This window comes from Lepus europaeus, chromosome 17, assembly GCF_033115175.1.
Source record: "Lepus europaeus isolate LE1 chromosome 17, mLepTim1.pri, whole genome shotgun sequence".
Lineage (NCBI taxonomy): Eukaryota > Metazoa > Chordata > Mammalia > Lagomorpha > Leporidae > Lepus > Lepus europaeus.
The window spans coordinates 10,856,501-10,881,776 of record NC_084843.1 but is presented as its reverse complement, the minus strand read 5'-3'; the positions used below and the strand labels follow the sequence as shown (position 1 = coordinate 10,881,776).

Sequence of the window (25,276 nt, the reverse complement as noted above, 5' to 3'; positions counted from 1 at the left end):
TGACTGGAAGGGCCCGAGGATCGTCGTGAAACTGACCGCTCAGAACAGGCCCGGATGGAGGTGGTCCTTTCTGCTTCCCGAGAGATCATCAAAACCCTCAAGAAACCACCAAGAAACAAGAAAACTATTAACACAGGGGAAACAACTTGTCAATTTTGCCTGGCAGATTCGCCCCAATCTTTAGCCAGAGAACTCTCTGGAGCCATTCAAGGGATGGAATACTGGCCAGTTTGTGGGCTGTGATACCAGGGGTGGCCGCCACCTTCGTGACATCACAGATGACATCAAGGGTGGTGCGTTGGACCGCCCGGCCAGTTCAGACGTGCAAGGGAAAACGTTTCATTGAAAACAAAACCCAGACCCAAACCCTCAGAGAATGTGATTTTTAAGTTGTTGACTGAGTTTCTGGAGTTCAATCATGAGGTCTGAGGGAAACCGTCGGCTGACGCAACCTCTCTTCTTCCTCAGGTTCCCGAAGGCAACAAGTCTCCGCGTTCTCCTGCCCGCGTTGTGGAGCCTGAGGAGAGCTCCGGGCGGCCCTGGAAAGGCGCGCGGGGCTCCCCCAGGACAGCCACGGCGGCGGGGTGGCCGGGCTCCCCGAGCCGAAAGACCGAGGAGGCGCAGCAGGCGCCCGACGCGGGCTCCCGGGCCCCAGAGCTCCACGCAGCGGCGCGAGCGAGGGAGCCGCCCGCCCGCCCGCCGGGCCGGCCCTAAGGAGAGCGCCGAGCCGGGCCGAGCCGAGCCGAGCCGAGCCCCGCCGAGCCCCGCCGAGCCGCGCCGAGCCGGGCCGAGCCCCCCCGAGCCCCGCCGAGCCGGGCCGAGCCCCGCCCCGCGCGCCGCGAGCGTAGCCGAGGACTCGGGGCGGAGCTCCGCGTCGGGCCGCGCCGCCAACTTCTCCGGATGGGGCCAGAAGTTTCTAGCCGGCCAGTTGCTGCCTCCCGCCCTCTGCTCCTTCCCCTTTGGCAGCGAGGAGGCTATTTCCAGACACTTCCAGCCCTCTCCGGCCACGTCACCCGCGCCTTTAATTCATAAAGGTCCCCGGCGCCGGCTTCCAGGACACGTCGGCGGCGCGCAGGGCTCTCGCTCCAGCCGCGGCCCACACGGCGACGGTGCGCCCCGAGCCCCGAGACCCCGCGCCCGGCATGAGCGCCGCCGCCCACTCGCCCGTGGTGCAGATGGCGTCCGGCAGCGGCGCCGCCGACCGCGACCCGCTGCCCCCCGGCTGGGAGATCAAGGTCGACCCGCAGACGGGCTGGCCCTTCTTCGTGGACCACAACAACCGCACCACGACGTGGAACGACCCGCGCGTGCCCGCCGAGGGCCCCAAGGTGAGCAGGCCGCGGCCCCCGGCCCCCACGCGCCTCTCCCGGGACCCGCCCTTGGCCGGCGTCGGGGCTGACGCGGCTCCCCGGGGCGCCCGGGCGCGCTCCGCGGGGACGTGCGGGGAGCGGGGACGCGACCGGCCCGGTCCGCCCCGGAGGCCGGTGCGGCCGGCTCGGCCTCGCGCGCCGAGGCCGGAGGTTCGCCCCGCGTGGGCGCGAGTCCCCGCTCTGAGTTTCTGGACTCCACTGCCCGCGCCCGGGGGTCTCGAGTCTTTTTCCTGGGATCCGCTGTGCCCTCTAGTGCGACCCGTGGGGAGGAAGAGCCAGGGGCTGCCTTGCTAGGCGGCCGCTGGAGAGAAGGAGGGAGAGAATTTTCCTTGTTATGGTATTCAGATACTCCGCACTTGCTTCCAGTCCACAAATAACTGATGAGCGAGCCTCGAGGGTGGCAGGTGTATGCCTCCCCTACGCATGTGCGGGGAGGTGTGCGCCCTCCCCCTCAGCGGCCGAGAGGAAATAGGAGATTGGGAACGGGTTTGTTCGTTAGAAGACGGTGATTGACTTTACTGCTTGTTCAGTTTTTTGTGAATCTGAACGTTTTCAAGGTTAAAAGCCTGGAAAAATAGATATACTTAAAAAGAGTAAATGAGTACACTTTAAGTCCAGGCACAGTACATGCAGCAAAGAGCTGGTAAGTTATTTTGAAGACTTCTAAACTCGCCCCATCACAAATGCTTTTATAAACCATTATTTTGGAAGAAAGACATGTATTGTCTGCCTTATTTTTTTGTTCTTAAAAATATTAACAAAATGCTGGTACCCAACAGGGAGATAGTGTACATTCAGCAGTTGTACATTTACAAGAAATTAATTGTATATTCCTGAAAATTGATGTAAGAGGCTGTAATTAGCTGGGATGGGCATAATTACATATACCTTTGTGTGTGTCTGTTCAACCCTTTATTGGGTGAAACTTACATTATTTTCAGGCCAGCCCCCTTTATGCAGATCCAGACCCTTAGGGTGGGACCCTGTTCTTGCTCTTAGGCCACAGGTAGCCACAGGGCGGGCAGAATCTACAGGCACTGTGTCTCCAGTGAAGATCAAGTTTGAACATACTGGTTGCCAGCACTGTGTTTTCAACTTGAAACTTACCCAGCAAGTTGTGATCTTCTGTACCCACTGCTGGATAGGGTTAGGCTGTGGTTTCATAAACCTTTATAAGGAGGGAAAAACAGGTTGAGCTACTATTAGCCTTCTCAACAAATAGAAAATAATAACGAAGTCAGAATTCCAGCAATGGAAAAGTTGATCTGAATAGGAAACAACCAGAATGCTAAAGTTAAGAGATCTTCCAGGATCATTTGGTTCAGCCTCTTTTCAGCTGATAAACCCAACAAGTTCATGTGTTTTTGAAGGTCACACAGCTAATTCCTAAAGCAAGGAGAGAGCTCTGTGGGAAGGCCTAATGAGAGGCAGTGTGGATCAGTTGGGAAGAAGTCAGAAGTAGCTTGAATTGTTATGAAACTGACGCATGCGGGCTGGAATTCTTGATTACGCGATTATCTTTGTGTCCTCTCTGTTATGGGGTCACTGACCTCTGCCGTGTTTGCTTGGATTCTGATGGCTCAACGTGATCAACTCAAGCAGAGTTTTCTTAACCAAATTAGCAGCTTGGATTTGTCCGTACAGCAGCGGGAGAACACCAGCACTCAGCCCATGCAGTGTTGGGGCCTCATTATTTCAGACCTGCGCTTTGATATTGGGGTGACTCACTCAGTTTCACTTATACTAGGTACACCGCACTCCAGACTAAACATGGTAGAAATGCCTTCCATCTGATTTTACATTAAAGATTGGGTTCTTGGGGTCCGTGTTGTGGCGTAGCAGGTGACGCTGGTGTCTCATGGGCACTGATTCGAGACCCAGCTGCTGCGCTTCCAATCCAACTCCTAGCTAGTGTGGCTGGAAAAGCAGCAGAGAGTGGCCCCAGTGCCTGGGCCCCTGCACCCGTGTGGGAGACCCCGAGGAAGCTTCTGGCTCCTGTCTCAAGCCTGGCCCAGCCCCGGCTGTGGTGGTCATTTCAGGATTAAACCAGTAGATCTCTCTTTATCTCCTTCTCTATAATTCTGCCTTTCAAGTAAATAACAAATCTTAAAAAAAAAAAAAAAAAAAAATGGATTCCTGAAAAGGGCCGTGGCCTGAAGCGGTGATTTTGGCAGAGCTGAGCTGAGGCTGCCGGGAGCTCCCTCACGTTCAGGTGGAAGTGCTGTCGGTGAGGATATGAGCATGAGGGGAGGTCTTCCTGGGGAGGACTCGGCTGTGAGATGTTTACAGTCTCAGCGTATCGGTGGAAAAGACTGGAGCCGGTGTTTTATTTAGCCTTATTCCCTTCTCAGTTGGTCCAGTGCACTCCCCGGAAGTGGTTGGAGCAGGTCTTTTATCCTGGTTTTTACGGAGGAGCAAGTGAGCACAGGAGGTTGATTTCTGTACACTCGGGCTTCCCTCCAGTCTTCTGGCAAGTTCCTACCAGTCCAGGCCCCTCCCCGACAGAGAGGCTGGCGTTCACTTTGGAGTCAGGAGATGCACACTTCCTGCAAGGCCACTCCCCCTGGCTTGCTGCCCTGCATAAGCAGTGCAGTTCCTTCGTGCACCTCCCTGGCAGGAGAGGGGGTCTGCTCCCCGGAGAGCAGGGCTGCTTCAGCTCTGGATCTCGGGGATCCCCAGGCTGACAGCGTGCAGGGGATCTTTTAAGATCACAGATTGCAGTTGTGTCTCTTCCCCCTGTTGAATCTGAATTGCTCAGCGTGGAGGCCAGAAAGGTTTTCTGGTCCTTCTGATTGTGCCCTGCTGGCACTGGGAACCCCCAGTGGCTGATGGAGCCCTCTGGAAGAGGGGGACTTGGCTGGAATCCCCCAAGTGACGTGGCCTTCACATCTGTCCCCGCAGAGTTCTGCCTTCGCTGCCACTTTCCTTCGCAGGCAGACTCTGCTGGGGCCTGGCCTGGGCCTCTCCTTGGAAGAGTATAAATGCAGTGTCACAGCATCTGTAGAGGGGCAGTGCAGGGTGGGTGGTGAGCCGATCTGGGCGGGCCCCGGGTCCTCCTGTCCCTCTGTGTTGCCCACCCGGCAGAGTCTCACCATCAGGCTGTGACGGATGGCACCCAGGTGCCGTGAGAGGCGGAAACAGCTTTCTGTTATGACTGAACTAGACCCGTTTGCTCTTCAGGTTCCGTAGAGCCTCCCAGATGGTCTCAAAGATGAGCTCATTTTGCTGTTTCCCAGTGGATAGCAAGCTGTTGTGCTCCTAGCAGAAGCAAAGAGCAGTCAGGAAATGAGTGGCCTTCTCCCCTCACATGTCCAGAGAGTTGGAGTCCTGGCTGCACAGACTTGGGACAGGAGAGGGGCTGCCAGGAGCTTGGCAGTGCGGCTCCTGTAAGACACTCACGTTCCCCTCAAAGAACAGCCTGCACCGCTGAGAGCGTTGCTTGCCCTGTTTTGTGGTTGATTTGCCCTTAATGAGAGTTGTGTCCGACCTCGGAAATAATGCTTAGACACCTTGCATAGGACAAGCGGGGGCCTCGGAGGCCTCCATACCGACAGAGCTGCCATCACAGTCGCCTGGGGGCTTCTCTGGCCCTTCTGCCTCCGGTTGTCCTGAATCGGGTCTGCACCCCCGGTCTGCTTCTGCGTCAGAACTTAGGCAGCCGGCCTTTGGAGGGAAGGTTCCCGATCCCTTCCTTTCGCAGCTGCAGAAATTGATCTCTCTCCCACTCGGCACTTGTGGCACCACGTGGAGTATCTGGTGTCACCTGATCTCCCCGTATTTGTATGAAGGTGTCTTAGGGGTGGTGGCAGCGTTGCAGGAAGCCAGGTAGCTTGCAAAAGCTTAATGAGGAAGAATTTCTTTAGCGGGGACTGAATAGGGTAGACATTTTTGGGGATCTGTTAGCATGTTTAGATATACATGCCAGGTGTGGGTGTGGGCTTCTACCAGCCTTCTCTCTAAATCCTCAGTTCAGCTCTCTGAAACAAACTATTAAGTGTGACCTGTGTATGAGAAAACAGGGACTGGACCTGGCCTGTGGCAAAACAGACAGACTTGATAACTTTAGCCCCATTGGCTTCTGCACAGTGACGGGTAGGTTTGCCCTGTGCGGGGGGTCTGGCTGCTTCTGCCTCAACCCCAGGCAGTAAACAACCCTGAACCCACCTTTGTACCTTTGATCAGAAGTGTGGGCCCACTTCCTGAGCTCGAGTCTGGAGGTAGGAGATGGACCAATGTCTTCACCTGCTCATTCATGCTATCTGAGGTTTATGGGGTGCTGCTACATGCAAGTCACGGTGTGAAACAGCAAGAGGACTGCTCTGGCCCTTCGTGCCATTCTCCATGAAGCATGTCCTGCCTCTCCGCAGTCGGAGGAAGCCGTACCCACTCCATATTACTTTAATTTTCCCAAGGTTAGCACTTTCTTGCTTTCCACGGGGTCATTTCCCTGTTGAGAGTTCGGAGGCAGGCAGAGCCTGTCCCAGTCTGGGTGCCTCGTGGGGTGCACATGCTCTGACTGAGCTAGTGGGTCTGTGCAGAGCAGTGAGGCCTGGGCCTGGCCCCTCCAGTCTCCAGACCTACAAAGAGCCCTGCCCTCACCAAATGTAAGACGTGTGTGTATCACTGGGAGCCTCCTATTGCAGCTTCAGCACTGTCGTCCTGGGCTTCCACATGTACCCCGGAGGCCGACTCTTTTTGAGCACTCTCTGAAAAGGCCTTTTCTACACAATGACTTGAGTGTTGATTCCAGGTGTGCATCCTTGTGGGTCTTAGAGAAACCCCCACTTTTAATTTGGGGGGTGGAAAGATCCCCTCTCTGTCCATTCGTTCACTCCTCAGATGTCTGCAATGACTGGGGCTGAAGCCAGGAACTCAATCCAGGTCTCCCAGGTTGATGGCAGGAACCCAGGTGAGCCGTCACTGCTGCATGCCAGGGTCTGCATTGACCGGAAGGTGGAGTCGGGAGCCAGAACTGGGAATTGAACCCAGGCCCTCTGTAAGGCACAGGTATCTTTGAGCTAAACGCTGCTCTGGAGAAACTGTTTCTGCCAGTGATTCAGCATCTTAAAAAAAATACTTTTAAATTTATTTGAGAGGCAGACAGAATGTGCTCCTCTCTGCTGGCCCACTCCCTGAATACCTACAACAGTGGCGAGGGTGCATGCAGCAGGGAGAAGCCACAAGTCCTCCAGGGTAGCAAGGACCTAAGTACTTGAGCCATTACTGTTGCCTGCCAGAGTCTGCATTAACAGGAAGCTGGAATTGTGAGCTGGAGCTGGGACTTGAACCCAGGTAGCTGATGTTGGACATAGGTATCTTAACCTCTGTGCCAAACGTCCAGCCCAATGCAGCATCTTAGAACAAGCCTGCTGAAGAGGTTAGGATCCCACAGCTGCTGAGAGCAGCCCCAGCACTGGGCAAGGAGACTTTCTTTGACTTTTTTTTGTGTGGCTGGCAGTAAGATTAGACAGCGTAGTCGTGAAGCCTCTTATTCATGTCAATTCAGAAAATCCCAGAATCGCAGATTGCTCACTGCCTGCGTCAGAAGCCTGCAAACAGCTCAGCTACCCAAGAGCTGCCAGCACAGAGCCGTGCCCTAGTGAACCGAGGTGAGACTCGCCACTGAAAATTCCTTAGCATCCTGTTGGAACAGTCCTTTCCTGTTGCAAAATAACTTCCTCTCTTCATTAAAGTAGGGTTATAGAGTTTTCTAAGTTATTTAAAAAGTGCTCCGTGGACACTGAACAAATGAATGGCTTAAAAATCCAAACAGTGGGAGATGGGTATGCAGAAGAGAAAGCAGCCACTTCCTGATTGGTGCCACAGGCCCGCAGGGCCAGCCCACCTACCGGCTGAGCAGGGTCCTCTCTGTGCAGAGGCCCTGGTCTGGCTGTGCCTGGGGGACCCGTGCAGCACTGGGGTCTCAGTGACTCACGGCTGAGCTGAGTGCCTCCACTCACTCGTCCTGGCTCTGCCGGCCGATGACTCATCACGGAGCCCTGGCTCCCTCGCCCAGAGCACTCTCCGGACTGAATGTTCCAGGTCTGAGCTTCAGCCCAGCGCCGCCAGGGCCGAGCAACACTTCCCTCCTGCTGCATCTTGCCCCCGGAAGATGAAAGGTTTTGGGGACACATGAATGTTATCACAGTGTACAGGTGTGACAGGAATAGTGAAGGGGTAGCTGGCACCCAGCCTTTACCGCCAGGCGAACCTAGACTCTAGACATCCTTGGTAATCGCCTTTCCAGAGCTCAGTGATGCACTCTGTAAAATGGGCCTATCAGCAGTCCCTGTTGGGACGAGGAAGGGGCCACCTCTCTGAGGAGTAGAAGCTCGTGGGCAGGTGTCTGGCTTCCCACACAGCAGACCGATCTGATCTTTCTCAGGCCTGGTGTCTCCTCCTCGGAAGCTAGGCCTCCCCTTGTCCTCTGTACCAAATTGAGCTGACGCTGCCCAGTGTCTGGGTGGCCCTCGGAGGAAGCACTGTGCCGGGGCTTCCTGAGCCTTTGAGCACAGAATGTGGATGGGCAGTGATGTGGGACACAGCACAGCGGCCAGATGAAGGCTCTCGGGCCCTGTAGTCGCTGTGCCGGCCCCAGCCTCACGAGCCCGCGACTCATGTCTGGAGCTGGGCTGTGGCATCGTGTTTCCTGTGTTGTGCTGTGTAGAGTGCTGTTTATGCCCAATTCCCACTGGCAGGGGGAAAGAGAAGGACGCGTTCTGTCTCCGCCACACCTGCACAGCCCTAAGAGCAGTGCCAGGCAGCACCTAGGTGCCCAGGCTGTGGTGGGGCAAAGCCCAGTCACCTGAGTAGCCATCGTCTGCACAGCTGCTCTGGACCCAGCTGTGCAGGGCAGCGGTGTCCCCAGGGCTGGAAGGAGGGGTGAGTGTGTGACGGGCACCGCCTTCCTGAGGGGGAAGGAGTGCTGTGAGGAACTGCTTAGGACGGGGCGCAGGGCCCCGGCGGACTCCCCTCAGTCCGAGGGTCTCCCCTCAGCTGCACTGGACAAACCAAGGGTTTTCATTTGGAAAAGTGTTTTGTAGGAGATGCATAGTCGCGGGTGCCATGCGCACTAACGCTGATGCACACTTGCACAGCTGGTGTCTGGCGGGCGGGATGGCCCGTGCTTGGTCAGTGTGCTCGTGTCAGGATGGCTCAAGTCTTGAAAAGGCTAGGAAATGGACCAAATGTGAGGTCCCTTTGCCTAGGCCCTTGAAATTCAGACAGAGTGTGCTTCCTGGTATGGAAGTGTCAGGTACTTTTCCATCTGTGATTCCTGGCTTTAGATTGATTAAAGCAGGTGGCTCTGCTTTTTCTTTTTCTTTCTTTCTTTTTTTTTGTCTGAGGAGGAAGTAGGTAGGTTTGTGCGTTTGTTGGGGTGGTGAGGGGTTAAGATTTATTTTCAAGGCAGATTTAAAGAGACAGGTCTCTCTGCTGGTTCACTCACAGGTGACTGCAGTGGCTGGGACTTGTCAGGCCGAAGGAGCCAGGAACTCCATTTGGGTCTCCCATGTGGGTGGCAGGGGCCCAAGTGAAGCAGCCGGGACTCAACCCAGGGCCCATAGGGATGCCGGCATCATAGGCAGTGGCTTAACCCGCTGCTCCATAGTGCCAGCACCAGGAAGCATGTAGTTAATTTTTCCTGAATCCACAGTTCAGAAGCAAGCTGTCCTTCACATGGGGTTCTCAGCCTGGCGGTGCACTTCCACGTGTACCTGGGGCCCCATCCCCGCTCCCACATCTGCTGGTGCAATCCTTGAGGGAGGGCTCCAGGGGTGGGAGGCACTGGGGAGGCCGGGTGTGGGCTGTGAGCTGTGGATGCTGCCCCTGGCACAGGAAGTGCCCAGCAGCTGCTGGCGGCCGTGCTTGGCCTGGGGACCACTTTGGTGCCCTGGGGAGGGACAGTGAGGGTGTGGAGGAGACCCCAGCAGGTGGTGTGCTCTCAGCCAGTCTTTCCTGTGCGGGAGCCTGGCATGGCTTTCTCCCTGGGTCTTGAGATTTGCGCACCAAGCCACAGTCGGTGCAGCATGGCAGCAAGTCTCTGAGCTGTCCCCTTGCCCTGAGCAGCAGCAGCCTGGGGCCTTAGAGCAGATTTTTGGCTGTGGTTGCACCCAGGTTGTGAAACTTTAGGTTCGGCTCTCAGCTGGAAAGATGGTACTCTCGTCAGTGCTCTTCAGTCGCTCAGTTGAAGGGGCTTCTTAACCCCCTTGATGAGAGCCATTCAGGAATCGAGCTCTGGGCACAGCGGGCCCATCAGTAGCTGGGATCAAGGACAGCTGTGGAGCGGGGAGGCCCAGCGTTCCCAGACATCTTCCTCTGCCCTTTTCTCTCTCAACCTGGCAAGAAGCCTTGGGAAGCGTGGGGAGTTTTACAGCTGGGGAAACGGTCTTCATAGCTGGGAGCTCTGCCCAGGGCCTCGCAGCTGGGGAACCCCAGGAGGAGTTGGAACCTGGGGTGGCCGGCGCAGACCAGGGCTCATCCTGGTTCTGTCCTGTTTGCCTGGACCCCTTCGCAAAGAAGCGGAGTTGTTTTCAGCTCGTACAGTGGAAACACACGAGGACCCCATCTCCTAATTCTAGGACAAAATGTGTGTATTTTAGTAACAGGGCAAGCCTCCTGTCATCTGCGGCTCCCAGAGCTGTGTTTAGCAGAGCCCTCTTGTCCTACCAGGAGTCTCGGGTACAGTCAGTGGACTTTGGTGGACTGTGGACTGAGCTTATTACTCAGAATTTGGGCCCAGACCATCTGGGCAGTGGTTAAGATGTCTGTGCTGCGTATTGGAGTACTTGGGTTTGGTACGCAGCACTCTCAGTCAGTGCAGACCCTGGGAGGCAACAGGTGATGGCTCAATCTGTTGGGTCCTTGCCACCTGCATGGAAGACCTGGGTTGAGGTTTCAGCTTCAGCCCCAGCCCAGCCCTGGTCGTTATGGGCATTTGAGGAGTAAACCAGCAGATGGGAGCTCTCTGCCTCCCAAGTAAATAAAGTGTATCTATATATCAAGAATTTGTCTGTGACTTGCCCACAACAGTTCTGTGGGTGATGAGAGAGACCCAGACCCAATGTCAGTCTTGTGGGAACTGAAGGATTTGAGTTTGGCTACAGGAATGCAAATGGCTGTTTATTTATCTATCAAATCGGTAATAGTACTGAATTCCTGATGTGGCTTGTCACACCAAAGTTTTGTCCAGGCCTTGCAGCTCATGTCTCTGTTTACTCTTTGGAAGGAAGCTGTGTGTTTGTGTGCCTGCTTCCTCCTTGGTAGAGGTGAGCCCAGCCACCTGACCTTGACCCAGGTCCAGCTTGATGTGTTAGTAAAACTCAGTACCTGACCCGTGTGAAAGCTCTTCTGGCCATAAACCCAGTAAATAGACTCTGGCCTGCTTCACACTCCAGGGCTGTGAAGGTGGGAAGTGCTGTGGGGCAGCCCTGGGGTTCTGTCACTGTCACCTGTGGCTCAGACTATGGTGATGGTGACTGTAGTTTGTAGGTGTTGAGCTCGCTTTTTTCAGAGAGCTGTATCCCAGAGCCGGGACTGGGGACTTGACCAGCTGTGGATGGGTGAAGGTGGATCCCACCAATGTGTGAAGTGTGTGCTTCCCGCATACACCTAGCAGGGCCCGTGAGCTGCTGTTTCCAGCCTGCCTTTGGGGCACAAAGATTGCTTTGGGGAGCAAGGTGCAGCAGCTTCCTCCTCTGAATTTGCCACGTGGTTCTTTGGGGTACCTAGAGTTCCGTGATTTCTGATTGGAGGGACCTTCCCATCCCGCTCTTGCAGCCCCGGCTTTCTGGGGCTTGGAGGGTGCCGTAGGGTATATTCCCTGTGTGCCCCATTGCTCCCTGTAGGAGTGGATCACTGCTTTGTAGATCATTTCTGGGCCTCTCCTTCAGTTAATCTCAGGAAAGAGGGGCTGCAGGCTGCTTCTGTCACACATGTAGGGCAAAACCAGGGTGTCCTGGTCGTCCCCTGCTGCTCACATTGTGACTGGAAACTGAGCATGCTGTTAACAACAGACAAGCTCATCAGCTCACCCCAGTCAGAACTTGACCTCAGGCTGTCGGTAGTAGTATGTCTACTTGGCTCCCCAGGGCTCATTTTCCCTGCTCTTTATCCTAGCCTTCTCATGGGTTGTTGGATGCCCCCAGGACACACCTGAGCCGGTTTTAATGAACCAGTTGGTTGTATGAATGAATATAGTGAGCTAAGCAGTGACTGTCAGGCCCTTGGCTCTTACTTCCTGCTTGGACTTTGTGTACATTTCTGATGTCTTTACCCCAGGATAAGGACAGAGAGCTGAGCTGCAGACAGGCCAAGGCCATGGTAAGACAGTGAAGACGTGTGGCCCCGTGCTCCAGCCCCTGTCATGTGATCACACAGTCTCCCCACTTGTCCCCAACCTCGAGGAGGTGGCTTCCCAGGACCCCACTGAAGCCAGCGCTGAAAGAGGCTGGCGTCACCAAGGCTGTCTCTGGATGTGGGCTTGAACTTGAGAACATGGCTTGGTGGACTGAAGAGCCATGTTTTGTAGGGGAATAATAAATATTACACATTATTCTTTTCATTGACAAATCTTTTTTTAAACTAGAATGTGTTGAGAGCAGCGTAGAGGATAAAAGGGCAGTTCACGCTTCCAGGTGATGCTTTTTACCCACGTGGGAGACCTGGAGGAAGTCCTGGCTTCCTCCTGGCCATTGTGGCCATTTGGGGAGTGAACCAGTGGATGGAAGATCGATCTCTCTCCCCAGTTCTGCCTTTCAATTAAATACAGAAATTTTTTTGTTTGTTTGTTTTTTTAAGAAAAGGTCTTCCATCTTCTGGTTCACTCCCCAAATGGCTGCAACAGATGGGAGTGGGCCAGGATGAAGCAAGATGCCTGGGACTCCATTTGGGTCTCCCATATGTGTGCAGGGACCCATAGACTTGGGCTGTCCTCTGCTGCTTTCCCAGGTGCATTAACAGGGAACTGGATTGGAAGTGGAGCAGCAGCTAGGACTCTAAGTGGGACCCAGATGGGATGCTGGTGTTGCAGGCAACAGCTTAACCCCTGCACTACATTGCCAGCCTTTGGCACTTCTTATAGATGCAGTTTTAATTAAATGGCCCAAGTGGATTAATTCACACAGACCCAGGGATGCAGATTCAGTTGGCAAACAGCAGCCTCTGGCATCCTTACTTGTCTTACCCACCTCTGCCTGCCCCCCGAGGAGCCGACAGTGGCACCCAGCAGAGAGCACCGTGCTCACAGTGTCAGTGGCAGCCCCTGCCTTCACTTCTCCTGGGAGAACTGCCAGCCGCTCGGGATGCTTTCTCCGTGAGCGTGTCTTCCTTGGTCAGCTCTGCCCTCCCCTCCTTGCTCTCATCCCTCATGTGCCCTGGTTTCTCCTTCATGTCCCTCCCATCTTGCTGAGGCTCTCTGGTTGTGCTGGAACTCTTAAGGACAGAGGATAGGGGTCTTTGCTTGGCCCTTGGTCCCCAGCCTCATCTTCTGCAATTCAGTGCCTGCCAAGGCCCCACTTCCAGCTGTTTCTCTGACCCCACCACTCCCACCTACTGTGATCACAGTCTTTCCTCCCCTGACACAAACATGGCACTGATTGGGACCCAGGCTGAAACTTGTGCTGTCATAGCCTCGTCTCCCTCCCTCACTTTCTCCTCTCCTCTCCCCTCCCCCCTTTAAAAAAAAAAAAAAGATTTATTTGAAAGACAGTTATAGAGAGCCAGAGTAGAGCCAGAGAGAAAGAAAAGTCTTCCATTCCATTGGTTCACTCCCCAAATTACCGCAACGGCCAGAGCTGAGCTGATCCAAAGTCAGGAGCTAGGAGCTTCTGGTCTCCCATGTGGTGCAGGGCCCCAAGAACTTGGGCTATCTTCTGCTGCTTTCCCAGGCCATAGCAGAGAGCTGGATTGGAAGAGGAGCAGCCAGGACTCACACTGGCACCCATATGGGATGCCAGGACTGCAGGCTGGGGCTTTAACCACTGTGCCGGCCCCTCTCTTGTCTCAAAGTTGAGGTACAGAATATGGTCCGTAAGGTACAGATAAGGCAAGCTGGCTCTAGTGCTTCTGGATACAGGGGCTTTCTCCAGGTGGAGCCAAGAGCTCAGCCAGGCCCATCTAAGGATTCCAGGGGGTGGCAGTGTTGGGACTACAGAGAAGGTATTATTGGACAGGTTTTCACAGGTGCACACCCATTTCCTGCCCCCAGAAGACAGAACCTCAGAAGGTTCTTTCAGACCCCTGTCTGGCCATGTCCTCTCCTCTGGGGTGACCACCATTTGACTTGTGTCACTGTTGATTGTCCTTCACCTTGGTTCTGCTGCCATGTCCCTGTCCCCCCGTCCTTCCCCCCCCCCCCAAGTCTGACAGGCACTGTCTTGTGCCTACGTAGGGGGAGCTCCTGTTTGTCGCAGGCCTTCTGGCGTCCCTTCTCATGGGTCTTACAAAACCTCACTGCAGTTCTGCAGGCTCAGTGTTGCTGGCTCCCATCCAGGCTGGTTCCACCCTTTTAAGCCCCATCTCCCCTGTACCTCAGGCCTCTTTATATTTGTCCCAGGCAGCCTTAACCCATCTTCTAAGCTCCTTGTTGCCAGAGAGGGTGCCTTGTTGATTCGGTGAGCCCAAGAGACCCACCAGCACGTGGTGAAGGCATCCTGACTGCTGGGCTCTGGAGTGTGCAGTGTCTGGGGAGAAGTAGTGAGCCTGCAGGCAGCCAGCAAAGATGACATCGCATGGCTGTACAGGCCGCGATTGCAGCTGGAAGGAAGTGGGGGTGGGGTGGGGCTGGACGGAACTCTGGGAGGGCGTGTTGTGACTCTCAGCTACTCAGCCGAGGCTTTCTCAGCACCTCCAGCCTGCTGCCTTTTAGTGATGTCCCACAGCAGGAACTGGGTTCTGAACCTGACGTCCAGACCCACTGCCTGCTCTTGGGTGACCTGAGAGTTAAGCAGGCTAAAATAATGCTGCCGCCCTGAGCACGTGGCTATTCTAATCTGAGACTGCCTGCCTGCCTGTGTCCCCAAGGACAGGGCGACACCCTTGCCTTTTCTGTGTGCTGGACGCCCGCCCTAGGCAGGGTCTCAGCGGGATTGCAGAATTAGTGTTGTCTGCACTCAAAGTGCAGATCAGCCCTTGTTGTCTGTCTTGCTTTTGGTGGATTTTGCGCCAGTGGGACTTGTACTGTGCAAACTTAGATTCCCCACGTGTGTGTGCCATTCAGCAAGACTCCTCTTATAGGAAGGGGTCTGTGCATTGGGATGTGTACAGATGACACAGATCAGTACCCTCCCCCCACCCCGTGGAAGGAGCCTCTAGTCTAAGGGGTCAGGGCTTCCGTTGTACAGCCTCTGTGTGCTGAGAGATGGCAGTGCCCAGTGACCCACCGGCCTTGTCTGAAATAAGATCTTTCCCTGCGGAGCATCTGGAACGCGGCCTTCTCAAGAGTCCCAAAATAGCCAGGCCACTGAAGGGAGACTGCATGAGAGGACGGAAGAGAGGGTCCCCAGCCGCTGCTCGCAAGAGCGGGCCCTGTAATGCTAGAGGAGACTGACTCGGTGGCATGTGCTGAGGTCCACAAGGAAGCCTGCAGCCGGGCAGGGGCGGGGCAGAGAGATCCATGTGGGCAAGGGGGGCTTTACAGCCGCAGAGCAGGGTGTGGCCTGTGGACAGAAAGTGAGTGACTAAGGGGAAATCAGGGTCAGAGATTCTGGCCAGACCTACCTAACAGGATTCTTGCTGCAGACGGACCAGCAGCAGCGGGAGCAGACCCTGGAGGCTGAGCAAGTGGGTCAGATGTCCAGGGTGGGGCACTCTGGCTAAACCAACTGAGCAGGGTTCTTTTGCTAAAACTGGACCTTACAGGGGAATGCGCTGATGGGCCTAGGAGAAGGAGGTTCTGAAATCTGAAATAAAGTTTGAGCAAAGAACCCTTGTGGAAGCCTAGCTCAGGGAATCCCCGGATGCTTCCCCTCCCGGCTGGCCCTGCCTTTCTGGTTGTTCCTGACCATATTGCTGCAGGGGCAGCGCCTGTGCCCACCCCACTTCTCTGCAAAGACTTCCCAACTGTGTTCTGTGTTTGTGTTTGGACTGGAAATCTAGGAGGTGATTTTTTATTTATTTTTTTTGCTATACATTGGTGGTGGTTGCAGCTGGACCCTGCTCCCAAGGGCCCACCTTCTGGTCTGGATCTCTGAAGACCTGGGGACAGTCGGCTGCTCTCATTCACTGCTGTCCGGCTGGCTGTCAGTTTGGGAATTGGGAGCTCGCTGTGCTCCACAGCTACCTTGGCTCACCTCTCTCCTGATGTCCCCAGACAGCAGTAGAACTGGTGGCGGAGGCAGGGGGCTGGGGCGCGTCCCAGCTGACACTCTGGGCTGCAGAGCACTCTGGAAGATCATGCTCTCTATGCCACAGTTGCCTTCTCGCAGCGTTTTCTTACCAGTTTCTAACCCATTTGTGTTTCTTCCCTTTTAGGAAACTCCATCCTCAGCCAATGGGCCCTCGCGGGAGGGTGCCAGGCTGCTGCCCGCTAGGGAGGGCCACCCTGTGTACCCCCAGCTCCGACCAGGCTACATTCCCATCCCCGTCCTCCACGAAGGCGCTGAGAACCGGCAGCCGCACACTTTCCACGTCTATTCCCAGCCTGGGGCACAGCGATTCCGAACCGAGGCAGCCGCCGCTGCGCCGCAGAGGTCCCAGTCACCTCTGCGGGCTGTGCCGGATGCCACGCAGCCGGAGAAACAACAGTGTGCACAGGCGGTGGCCCAGCCCCCAGTCTCCCATGGACCTGAGGTAAGGAGAGGCCTGGCCCTAGGCCAGGCGCCTGTTAATGAGCAGGGCATCTATCTGGGCCTGACTGGCGGCGGCGGAGGTCACCCAGCAAGGACAGGTTGTTGGCCGCATGTCAGCCCCCAGGGTTGTGTGGACGTGCACTGAGTTGGAAGCTGCCTAGCTGGGACTGGACACTTGGGCTCTGGCTCCAAGCTGGGGCCCCTCTTTCACAGGGGCTTTCTAGTTCCAGAGCACAGAGAGGTGCTTGTCGCGTGGTGTTTGGTGCTCAGGAGTGGATCCTAAGCCTTCGGAGCTGTGCTGTTAGGACACCGAGACCACATCCCAGCCCTCCCGGCTTCCTACCGGCTGAAACAGGAAATCCAGAAGGAGGAGTCAGGGAGGCGTCGATAGCAGATTGGGTTTCGCTCCTGAAGCCAAATACTTCAGGGCATGTTGATGGATTGAGGGCATTAATAGCTCAAACCTGGCTTCCTCTGTCTCTTAGCTGCGGGCCCAGGCACCCTGCAGGATTCGTTCTCCGGGCTGCAGCTCATCCCCTTGTGTCTGCAGCATTCGTTGTTCCCAAGCACAAATCCTCATTTCCTGTCTGCTTCCAGAGTGGCGGGTGCTCAGTTCCCCCCCTGCAGGAGGGTGAGAGGTCACGTTGACAGGGGCACTGAGAGCCCTCCTGCCTTTCTCGGGACGGAGATTTGTAAAGTGCCCCACCAGTCAGAGAAATCTTAGCAAATGCAACCTGACTAGGGGAATCGTCTTCCTCCATCTCTAGGTGATTAGAGGTAGCTCGGGAGGGGAAGGGCCTGATGTGCCCCGCGCCACACCGGGGACAGCTGTGGCCCACACTGGGGACAGCCATGGTGTTCAGGTGCTCAGCTGAGCTTGGAGAGAAGAGGTTAAGGGATGGGACAGGGGGTGGGTAGAGACAATAACTGCAGGGAGCCGAGTGCTTCCTGTGTGGCTGCTGTGGCTGAGGCACTTGCACAGCTGATTTCATTTCCATCTTCAGAACGCCCCGTGAGAGCAGTGAATCTTTTTCCATAGTTAGGGAGAAGTTTAGCCTCCCGTGGAGGCTAGAAAGCCACAGAGCTCTTAAGAACTGGAACCCAGGCCTCTTGACTCTGGAGCTCTTTTTTTTTTTTTTTTAGATTGATTTATTTATTTGGAAGTCAAAGCTACACAGAGAGGCAGAGAGAGAGGTCTTCCATCCACTGGTTCACTCCCCGATTGGCCACAATGGCCAGTGCTGTGCTGATCTGAAGCCAGGAGCCAGGAGCTTCTTCCAGGTCCCCCACATGGGTGCAGGCTTGGACCATCTTCTGCTTTCCCAGGCCATAGCAGAGAGCTGGATTGGAAGTGGAGCAGCTGGGACTCGAACCAGCACCCATGTGGGATGCCAGCACTGTAGGTGGCAGCTTTACCTGCTACACTGCTGTGCTGGCCCGAGCTCTAAGTCTTAACCCTAGGTTCTGAAAATAGAGCTGTCTGCTGAAGGAAGGTGTTAGGCAGTGTGTTTCCCTGAGCAGGTGCACAACGGAGGGATGGTTGGAGTGCAGGGCTGGGGGTCGTTCACAGGGTCACACCGTCTCCCCTTTGTCTCTCGCAGAGGTCCCAGTCTCCTGCTGCCTCCGACTGCTCGTCCTCGTCCTCCTCCGCCAGCCTGCCCTCCTCCGGCAGGAGCAGCCTGGGCAGTCACCAGCTGCCCCGGGGCTACATCCCCATCCCAGTGATACACGAGCAGAACGTCACCCGGCCAGTGGCCCAGCCCTCCTTCCACCAAGCCCAGAAGACCCACTACCCTGCTCAGCAGGGTGAATACCAGACCCACCAGCCAGTGTACCACAAGATCCAGGGGGATGACTGGGAGCACCGGCCCCTGCGGGCCCCATCCCCATTCAGATCGCCTGCGCGGGGTGCGTCCAGCCGGGAGGGCTCGCCAGCCAGAAGCAGCACACCAGTGCTCTCGCAGTCGCCCATCCGTGTGCACACTGTGGTGGACAGGCCTCAGGTATGGCACGTTCGTGGTCAGCAGCTGGGTGTCTCTCCGGGGACTGGGAGCACTGAGCAGGTGCCCAGGGTTCCTCCAGCTCTACAAGCCCGTTCTGCTCATTCCCACCTCTGTGCCTTTGCCCAGGCTGAAGCCCCTCCCTGAATGTCCACACACTCCAAGTTCTCCCTCCACGGAATGAGCTGGTCTCGTGTCTTCCACGAAGCCTGCTCATCTTCTCAGCGCCTCGTGGGAGTCCCCTAGGGTCCAGAACGTAATCATTCCGTGTGTTTTAATTCTTCAGCTCGGCTCTGAGCCTGACCAGAGGAGCTTGTCTCGAATCTTGCAGCAGGGCATCACGGGGCCTGGCCAAGGAGAAGGCCAGCTTCAGGAATGGGAAACCTGACCCGGTCAAGGTCATGGGCGCAGGCCTGCTCTTCCTTCACTGGAGATGGCAGGTGCTGGTTCCTGGAGGAGTTTAGTTATAGCAGCTTAGAGCACCTTGAACAGAGCAGCCTCCTTTGAAAGTTTCTTTTTTATTTGGAAGTGATTTTAACCTTACCAAAAAGTCTTCAGACTCCTACAGAGGAAGCCCATAAACCTCCACCCAGACTCACGGTCACGCTTTGCTTGGCTTTGTCATTTCTTCTCTGTAGATAACCACATATGTGGGGACTTCCAAAAGTTCATGGAAACATGGAATAAAAAGATGAGTTTTTAAAAATTTTTTAAAGAAAGATTTATTTATTTGAAAGGTAGAGTTACAGAGAGGTGGAGAGAGGTCTTCCATCTGCTGGTTTACTCTCTGAATGGCTGCAATGGGCAGAGCTGGGCCAATCCGAAGCTAGGAACCAAGAGCTTCTTCCAGGTCTCCCATGTGAGTGCAGGGGTCCAAGCACTTGGGCCATCCTCTACTGCTTTCCCAGGCCATAAGCAGGGAGCTGGATCAGAAGTGGAGCAGCCAGGGCTGGAACCAGCACCCATATGGGATGCCGGCGCTGCAGGTGGAGGATTTACCCACTGCGCCATAGTGCTGGCCCCAAAAGATCAGTTTATTCTGGAACATTTTGAAATCCACACATAATTTTTCTATAATGCATTTCCATGAAGTTTTGGAGACCTCTTTATATGCGAATTTCAAAGATTTTCATAAGGAAGAGATATTCTCATTCCTAAGCACGTGGAATCTTGGATCAGGAAATTTAGCATTCTCGCAGTGTTGTTTCCCTGTACAGAGTCTGTTTTCAGTCTCCCTTCCCGCAGTCCTCCGTGTTCCAGGATCCAGGCCAGGATCATGAGCTCTGCGTTTAGAGGTCGCTTCCCTGCGGGCTCTCGGTCTGGAACAGTTCCTCGGCTCTTCTTTGCTTTCATGACCTTGATGTTATTTGAAGAGTGCAGGCCACAGAACACTGTCTCCTGGATGTTTCTAAAGTGACTTTTTTTTTTTTTTTTTTTAAGATTTACTTATTTTATTTGAAAGACAGTGTTAGAGGGAGAGACAGAAAGACCTTCCATCAGCTGATTCACTTGCCAAATGGCCACAGTGGCTGGAGCTGGGTCATACTGAAGCTAGGTGCTTCTTCCAGGTCTCCCACATGGGTACAGGACCCAAGCACTTGGGCCATCCTCTGTTGCTTTCTCAGGTGCATTATCAGGAAACAGGATTTGAAGTGGAGCAGCTGCAAATAGAACCAGCACCCATATGGAATGCTAGCACTGCAGGCTGCAACTTAACCCACTACACACAGAGCGGGCCCCTAAAGTAGCTTCTTACACACCAGTATTGTGTAACCGAAGGAGGCCATGGGGTTGCCTTGGGAGCAGTAAGGACCAGAGTTGGAGATATCTGGAATGGTAGAAAAGGCTTTTGTTTGTTTATTTGGTCTTGGTTTTTGTTTGTTTTAAAGATTATTATTATTATTATTTTTTTAATTTGAAAGGCAAAATGACCGAGGAGGAGAGACAGACAGAGAAAGATCTTCTATCTGCTGGTTCACTTCCCAAATGGGATTGGGCCAGACCGAAGCCAGGAGCCTGGAACTCCATCCAGGTCTCCCAGGCAGGTGGCAGAGACCCATTGTCTGCTGCTGTCCTAGCTGCTTAGCAGGGAGCTGGATAGGAAGCAGAGCGGCCAGACCGGGCCACAAATGGCGCTCTGATAAGGGGCGCTGGTGACATAGGCAGCGGCTTACCCTGCTGTACCGCATTGTGAGCCCTGTCACAGGAGGTCTGATGGAAAGCAGGTTCTGGGGTGACTGCCGAGTCACACTGGCTCCTGCAGGTCAGGAGTACCCACTGCGTGGTGGTGGCATCCTTCACGGCGTAATTGGTGAACAGTCCTCAACCCTGTTGTCACTGCCATCAGCTTTGTTTGTGGTGACCTTTCTTTTTAAAAAAAATTTTATTTGCGAGGCAGAGTTACAGAGAGAGAGGTCTTCCGTCTGCTTGTTCACTCCCCAAATGGCCACAACGGCTGGAACTGGACTGATCTGAAGCCAGGAGCCAGGAGCTTCTTCTGGGTCTCCCACATGGGCGCAGAGACCCAAGCACTTGGGCCATCTTCCACTGCTTTCTCGGGATATTAGGGAGCTGGATCGGAAGTAGAGCAGCTGGGACTTGAACCAGTGACCGTATGGGATGCTGGTGCTACAAGCAGGGACTTAACCTACTGTACCACAGCACCAGCCCCTTGGTGACCTTTCTATAGTTTTGTTCCAGGATCCCTTTTTGGAGGCCTTGAAGAATTTGACCTAACAACATATGGTAGGATTTAATATTTGAAATTGGGTGTACTTTAGAAATAGTACAGTCTGACTTTCCTCGCCAAGTTGATTAGATTACGGAGCGCGAGAATTTTAGGGGAGATTTTAGATATTCATTTATATGCTAGAAGAACCAAGGTGTTTCTGATCGGAGCATAGGTCATTGTTTTCCTTCCTTCTTTCTTTATTTTTAAGATTTATATATTTATTTGAAAGTCAGAGTTACACACACACACACACACACAGAGGGGGGTCTTCCATCTGCTGGTTCACTCCCCAGTTGGCCGCAACTGTGCCGATGCGAAGCCAGGAGCTTCCCCCCGGGTCTCCCATGTGGGTGTAGGAGCCCAAGGACTTGAGCCATCTTCCACTGCTTTCCCAGGACATAGCAGTGAGAGCTGGATAGGAAGTGGAGCAGCTGGGTCTCAAACCCGCGCCCATATGGGATGGCAGGGTGTTAACCCACTGCGCCACAGCGCCAGCCCCAAGCTCATCATTTTAAAAAATGGCTCTTGCTGACAGTCTCGGGGAGAGACCACAGCCAGAGTCAGCGTGGGAGGCGTTGCTGAGTGTGAGGTTCAGGCATGAGTATGCCCAAGCAGAATTCTCACGGAGTTGACGCCCGTGAGTATCTTGTTTTTTTTTTTTGTTTTTGTTAACAAACACCAGGAACCACTATCCTGGCTGAAACTATTAGACTGTCCTAGCTTTAACAAAAAGGAGGCCTCCACCCCACTCCCCCGTGAGTGGGCTGCGTGGCATAAGGAGGGGGGACCAGGCCTGCGGCGCCCAGCTGCCTCACCCGACAGTGAGAGCCATTCAGCGCTCTGTTATCAGCAGTCAGCTCAGCAGTCAGCAGGAGGCTTTGCTATTTTCATTTTTGAAAATCATCTTGGTTTTCTTTCCACTGCCGTTTGAACACTGTCTACAGAGAAATCCTGAGAGGTAACACAAGCAGCCAAGGTGGTTCCCAGAAGCCTAGCACATGGTTTGGTTTCCTACGTGATTAACGGCACATTTTTGTTTTGTACCAGCTGTTGGTTGACTTTTGAGACTCTCTCAATTAACCTAAAAAAAAGCCATTGCCCATTTTTCTCTGACTGGCACTGGCTGCACCCAGCCGCCCGTGACGTTCTGCCAGGTGTTGAACCTGCCTTTGTGTCCTTTCTTCTTTTTCACAGCAACCCATGGCCCATCGAGAATCCCTGCCTGCTCCGCAGCCTGACAGCAAGCCAGAAAGTAAGGCAGGCCCGGCAGGACCAGAGCTCCTTCCCGGACACATCCCAATCCAAGTGATCCGCAAGGAGGCAGATTCCAAACCTGTTTCCCCAAAGCCGCCCCCTCCCTCTGAGAAAGTGGAGGTCAAGGTGCCCTCTGCTCCAGTTCCCTGTCCTCCTCCCATTCCCGCCCCCACTGCTGTCCCCTCTTCCCCCAAGAATGTGGCTGCGGAGGAGAAGGCAGCACCCAGCCCCACCCCTGCCGACGCAGCAGCCCCCAAGCCGGGAGAAGCTGAGGCCCCCCCGAAACATCCAGGTGTGCTGAAGGTGGAAGCCATCCTGGAGAAGGTGCAAGGGCTGGAGCAGGCTGTGGACAACTTCGAAGGCAAGAAGACCGACAAGAAGTACCTGATGATTGAAGAGTATCTGACCAAAGAGCTGCTGGCCCTGGATTCCGTGGACCCGGAGGGACGAGCTGACGTGCGCCAGGCCAGGAGAGACGGTGTCAGGAAGGTCCAGACCATCTTGGAAAAACTCGAACAGAAAGCAATCGATGTCCCAGGTCAAGTCCAGGTTTATGAACTCCAGCCCAGCAACCTTGAACCTGACCGGCCACTGCAAGAAATCATGGAGATGGCCGCAGACAAAGGGAAGAAAAGTGCCGGAAATGAAGACCCCCAGACTGAAACCCAGCAGGCAGAAGCCAAAGAAGGAACCACTGCAGACCCCAGTGGCACAACGGACCCAGCTGGGAGCCAGGGGAGCCCAGCGACAGCGTAGTCTCCGCTGAGTGGGATCAGGCTGGAGACGAGGACTGGGTTGTGTGCTCTGGGGAATTTTAAGTTGCATGCATTTCAGGGACTTTCAGTCAGTTTGTTTTTGTTATTTGTAGCCGCTTGGTACGCAGTAACTTGGGTGGAGGCACAACACACTAATCCAAGGGCTAAAGGGAAGACGATGCTTCTCTTCCGTAGCCTTGTTCTATACGAAGAAAGAAGCTGCTTGTTTAACCCCATTGCTTGTTTCGGGGCCCTCTGCATGGGCACCACGCCAGCTGTGGTCACTGTCTTCCGGTAGTTCTGGACTGAAGGCGTTGTTGGGGGTAGATGGGGAGCTGATTTCCCATCACATAAGCATAACTCACTTTTCAGAAATGTTGCCATTTTTGTTTTAATGGGATGATTTTCTTCATCTCAGTAGTTCAAGTATCTAACTTTAGATAGAGTAAATGTGTAAGGAGCCATATCTGTATGTTGAATGACTTTATGCTACATTTAAAAAAAAGGAAAATAAAGTAGTAACACAACTCACAGTATTTTATTATTTATTTTGTGGTTTCTAAATCTTGGGAAAGAGCAGCAGCCCTGAGACCCTGTCCCCGGCTGCAGAGCAAGTGGCAGGGCTTCTGCAAGCCTGGTCTGGGGTCGTGGTGTCTACAGCCAGATCTTAAATGTGGTCTCAGATGAGAGCTGGGCTCTGGGAAGACACAGGGCTGTGGACTCAGGTAGCAGGTGTATGCCTGCTGCCCCTTCAGACAGCCCCGGCCAACAGCAAAGGTGGCACTGGGCAACAGTTTGTGCCCACCTGGCCTTAGGCCTTGCCATGGGGCTGAGCTGGGTCAGAAGTGCTCAGAGAAGTCCGTCCCCACCATTGCCAAGGTGTTTAATGGAGTCCAGGTCTCTGGGAGGTGAATGTAGGCTCTCAGAGTCTTTGGGTCCTCTTTATCTGAGTCACCAAACCAGACTGGGACCAGATCTGCCCAGGTTGGGTTCCTGGAAGCCTCTGGGGTTACGGGCCAGCTGCATACGCTCCACTGGGTAACACAAAATCCTTTTTTTAAAAGAAATTTATCTGGAAGGCAGAGACCGAGATCTCCCACCTGCTGGTTCACTCGTCAAATGGCCACAATATCCAGGGCTGAGCCAGGCAGAAGCCAGGAGCCCAGGAGTCAGTCTGGGTCTTCGGGTAGGTGGCAGGGACCCAAGTACCTGCTGCTTCCCAGGGTGTGAATTAACAAGCAGCTGGGATCAGAGGATGGAGCAGAGATTCAGACCCAGGCACTCCCACGGGGATGTGGGCATCCCCAGAGGCTTCTTAACGTCTGCCCCATGTGCCCGCCCCAAGATTCTTTCTGTGCCAGTGTGTTTTGGAGCTTGGAAAGAGCCAGGGTTCCCAGAAGGCGGAGGTGTACTTGATTTTTATTTTTCAGTTGTTTTCCAAATAAAGTGAAGAGAGAAAAGCTCGAGACCCTGGGGCTCCATGAGCGGGCTGACTTGGGGGCCCCCAGCTAAATTCCTCATGGCTGTATTGAGTTTAATCTTGGTGCCTGACGGTGCCGCACAAAAATACACCCTGGTGTGCTTGCCACTCAGCGTGCCGAGGAAGGTTGACGTCATGCGGTGGGTGTCTGCCAGCATCGTTCCTGGGTGAACTCACTTGGGGAGTACAAGCCGACATGCCACTGACTGTAGAAACTCCAACATGTAAGTAGGAAACAACCAGGGGACTATTTTTAAAATGGACCAACGATAATTCAACCACTTTTCAGGATGTGGACCACTGCATTAACCCTTGGGTGGTTACTGAATTAGGTGGACAGTGTTTTTATCACTGACTTAAGTAGCTCTTGGTGTAGTTAACTTTTTTAATTTTTAAGTTTTTTTTTTTTTTAAAGGCAGAGTTACAGAGGGAGAGAGACAGCCATCTTCCACCCTCTGGTTCACTCCCCAACTGGCCACAACAGCAGAGACTGGGGCCAGGCCAAAGCCAGGAGCCTGGAACTCCAACTGGGTCTCCCTCGTGGGTGGCATGGGCACAAGTACTTGGGCCATCTGCTGCTTCTTGCCCAGGTGTATTAGCAGGGAGCTGGCTTGGAAAGTGAAGCAGCCTGGATTTGAACCTGTGCTCCAACGCCAGCCCCTGTTAGAGTATTTTCAGTCATCCAAGTTAAATGGAACCTGGATATCGGGACAAGAGTTGCCAGGTGTGTGTTGGTGGTCCCTGGGCCTTGCCAGGGGACCAGGTGCAGGGCTGGCTGTAAGGCTGTTAGTAACTGTGTCTAGGAACCAGGGGGAGACAGTGATCACTGGAGGTCTCGTTGACTCATCGTGTCCCGTAGAGAACATGTATTAAGATTAGCACAGGTTTGAATCTGGACTC

General features: G+C 54.3%; 1 protein-coding gene across 1 annotated transcript; it reads left to right on the top strand.

The window, feature by feature from the left end:
- Nucleotides 1-879: 879 nt before the first annotated feature.
- BAG3 (BAG cochaperone 3) lies at nt 880-23,429 on the top strand. The gene is made up of 4 exons (XM_062214153.1): nt 880-1,328; nt 15,840-16,157; nt 17,758-18,159; nt 22,082-23,429. Exons 1-4 carry the CDS (start codon nt 1,143-1,145, stop codon nt 22,895-22,897), a joined length of 1,722 nt encoding a protein of 573 aa, XP_062070137.1. The 5' UTR covers nt 880-1,142; the 3' UTR covers nt 22,898-23,429.
- Nucleotides 23,430-25,276: the final 1,847 nt, after the last annotated feature.

What these genes read in the sequence shown, in the direction of transcription:
- BAG3 (XM_062214153.1), top strand. Translation starts at nt 1,143, where the DNA reads ATGAGCGCCGCCGCCCACTCGCCCGTGGTGCAGATGGCGTCCGGCAGC. An exon ending in CAGTCTCCCATGGACCTGAG is followed by an intron (nt 16,158 to 17,757) that starts GTAAGGAGAGGC and finishes TGTCTCTCGCAG; the next exon opens with AGGTCCCAGTCTCCTGCTGC. An exon ending in CTGTGGTGGACAGGCCTCAG is followed by an intron (nt 18,160 to 22,081) that starts GTATGGCACGTT and finishes TCTTTTTCACAG; the next exon opens with CAACCCATGGCCCATCGAGA.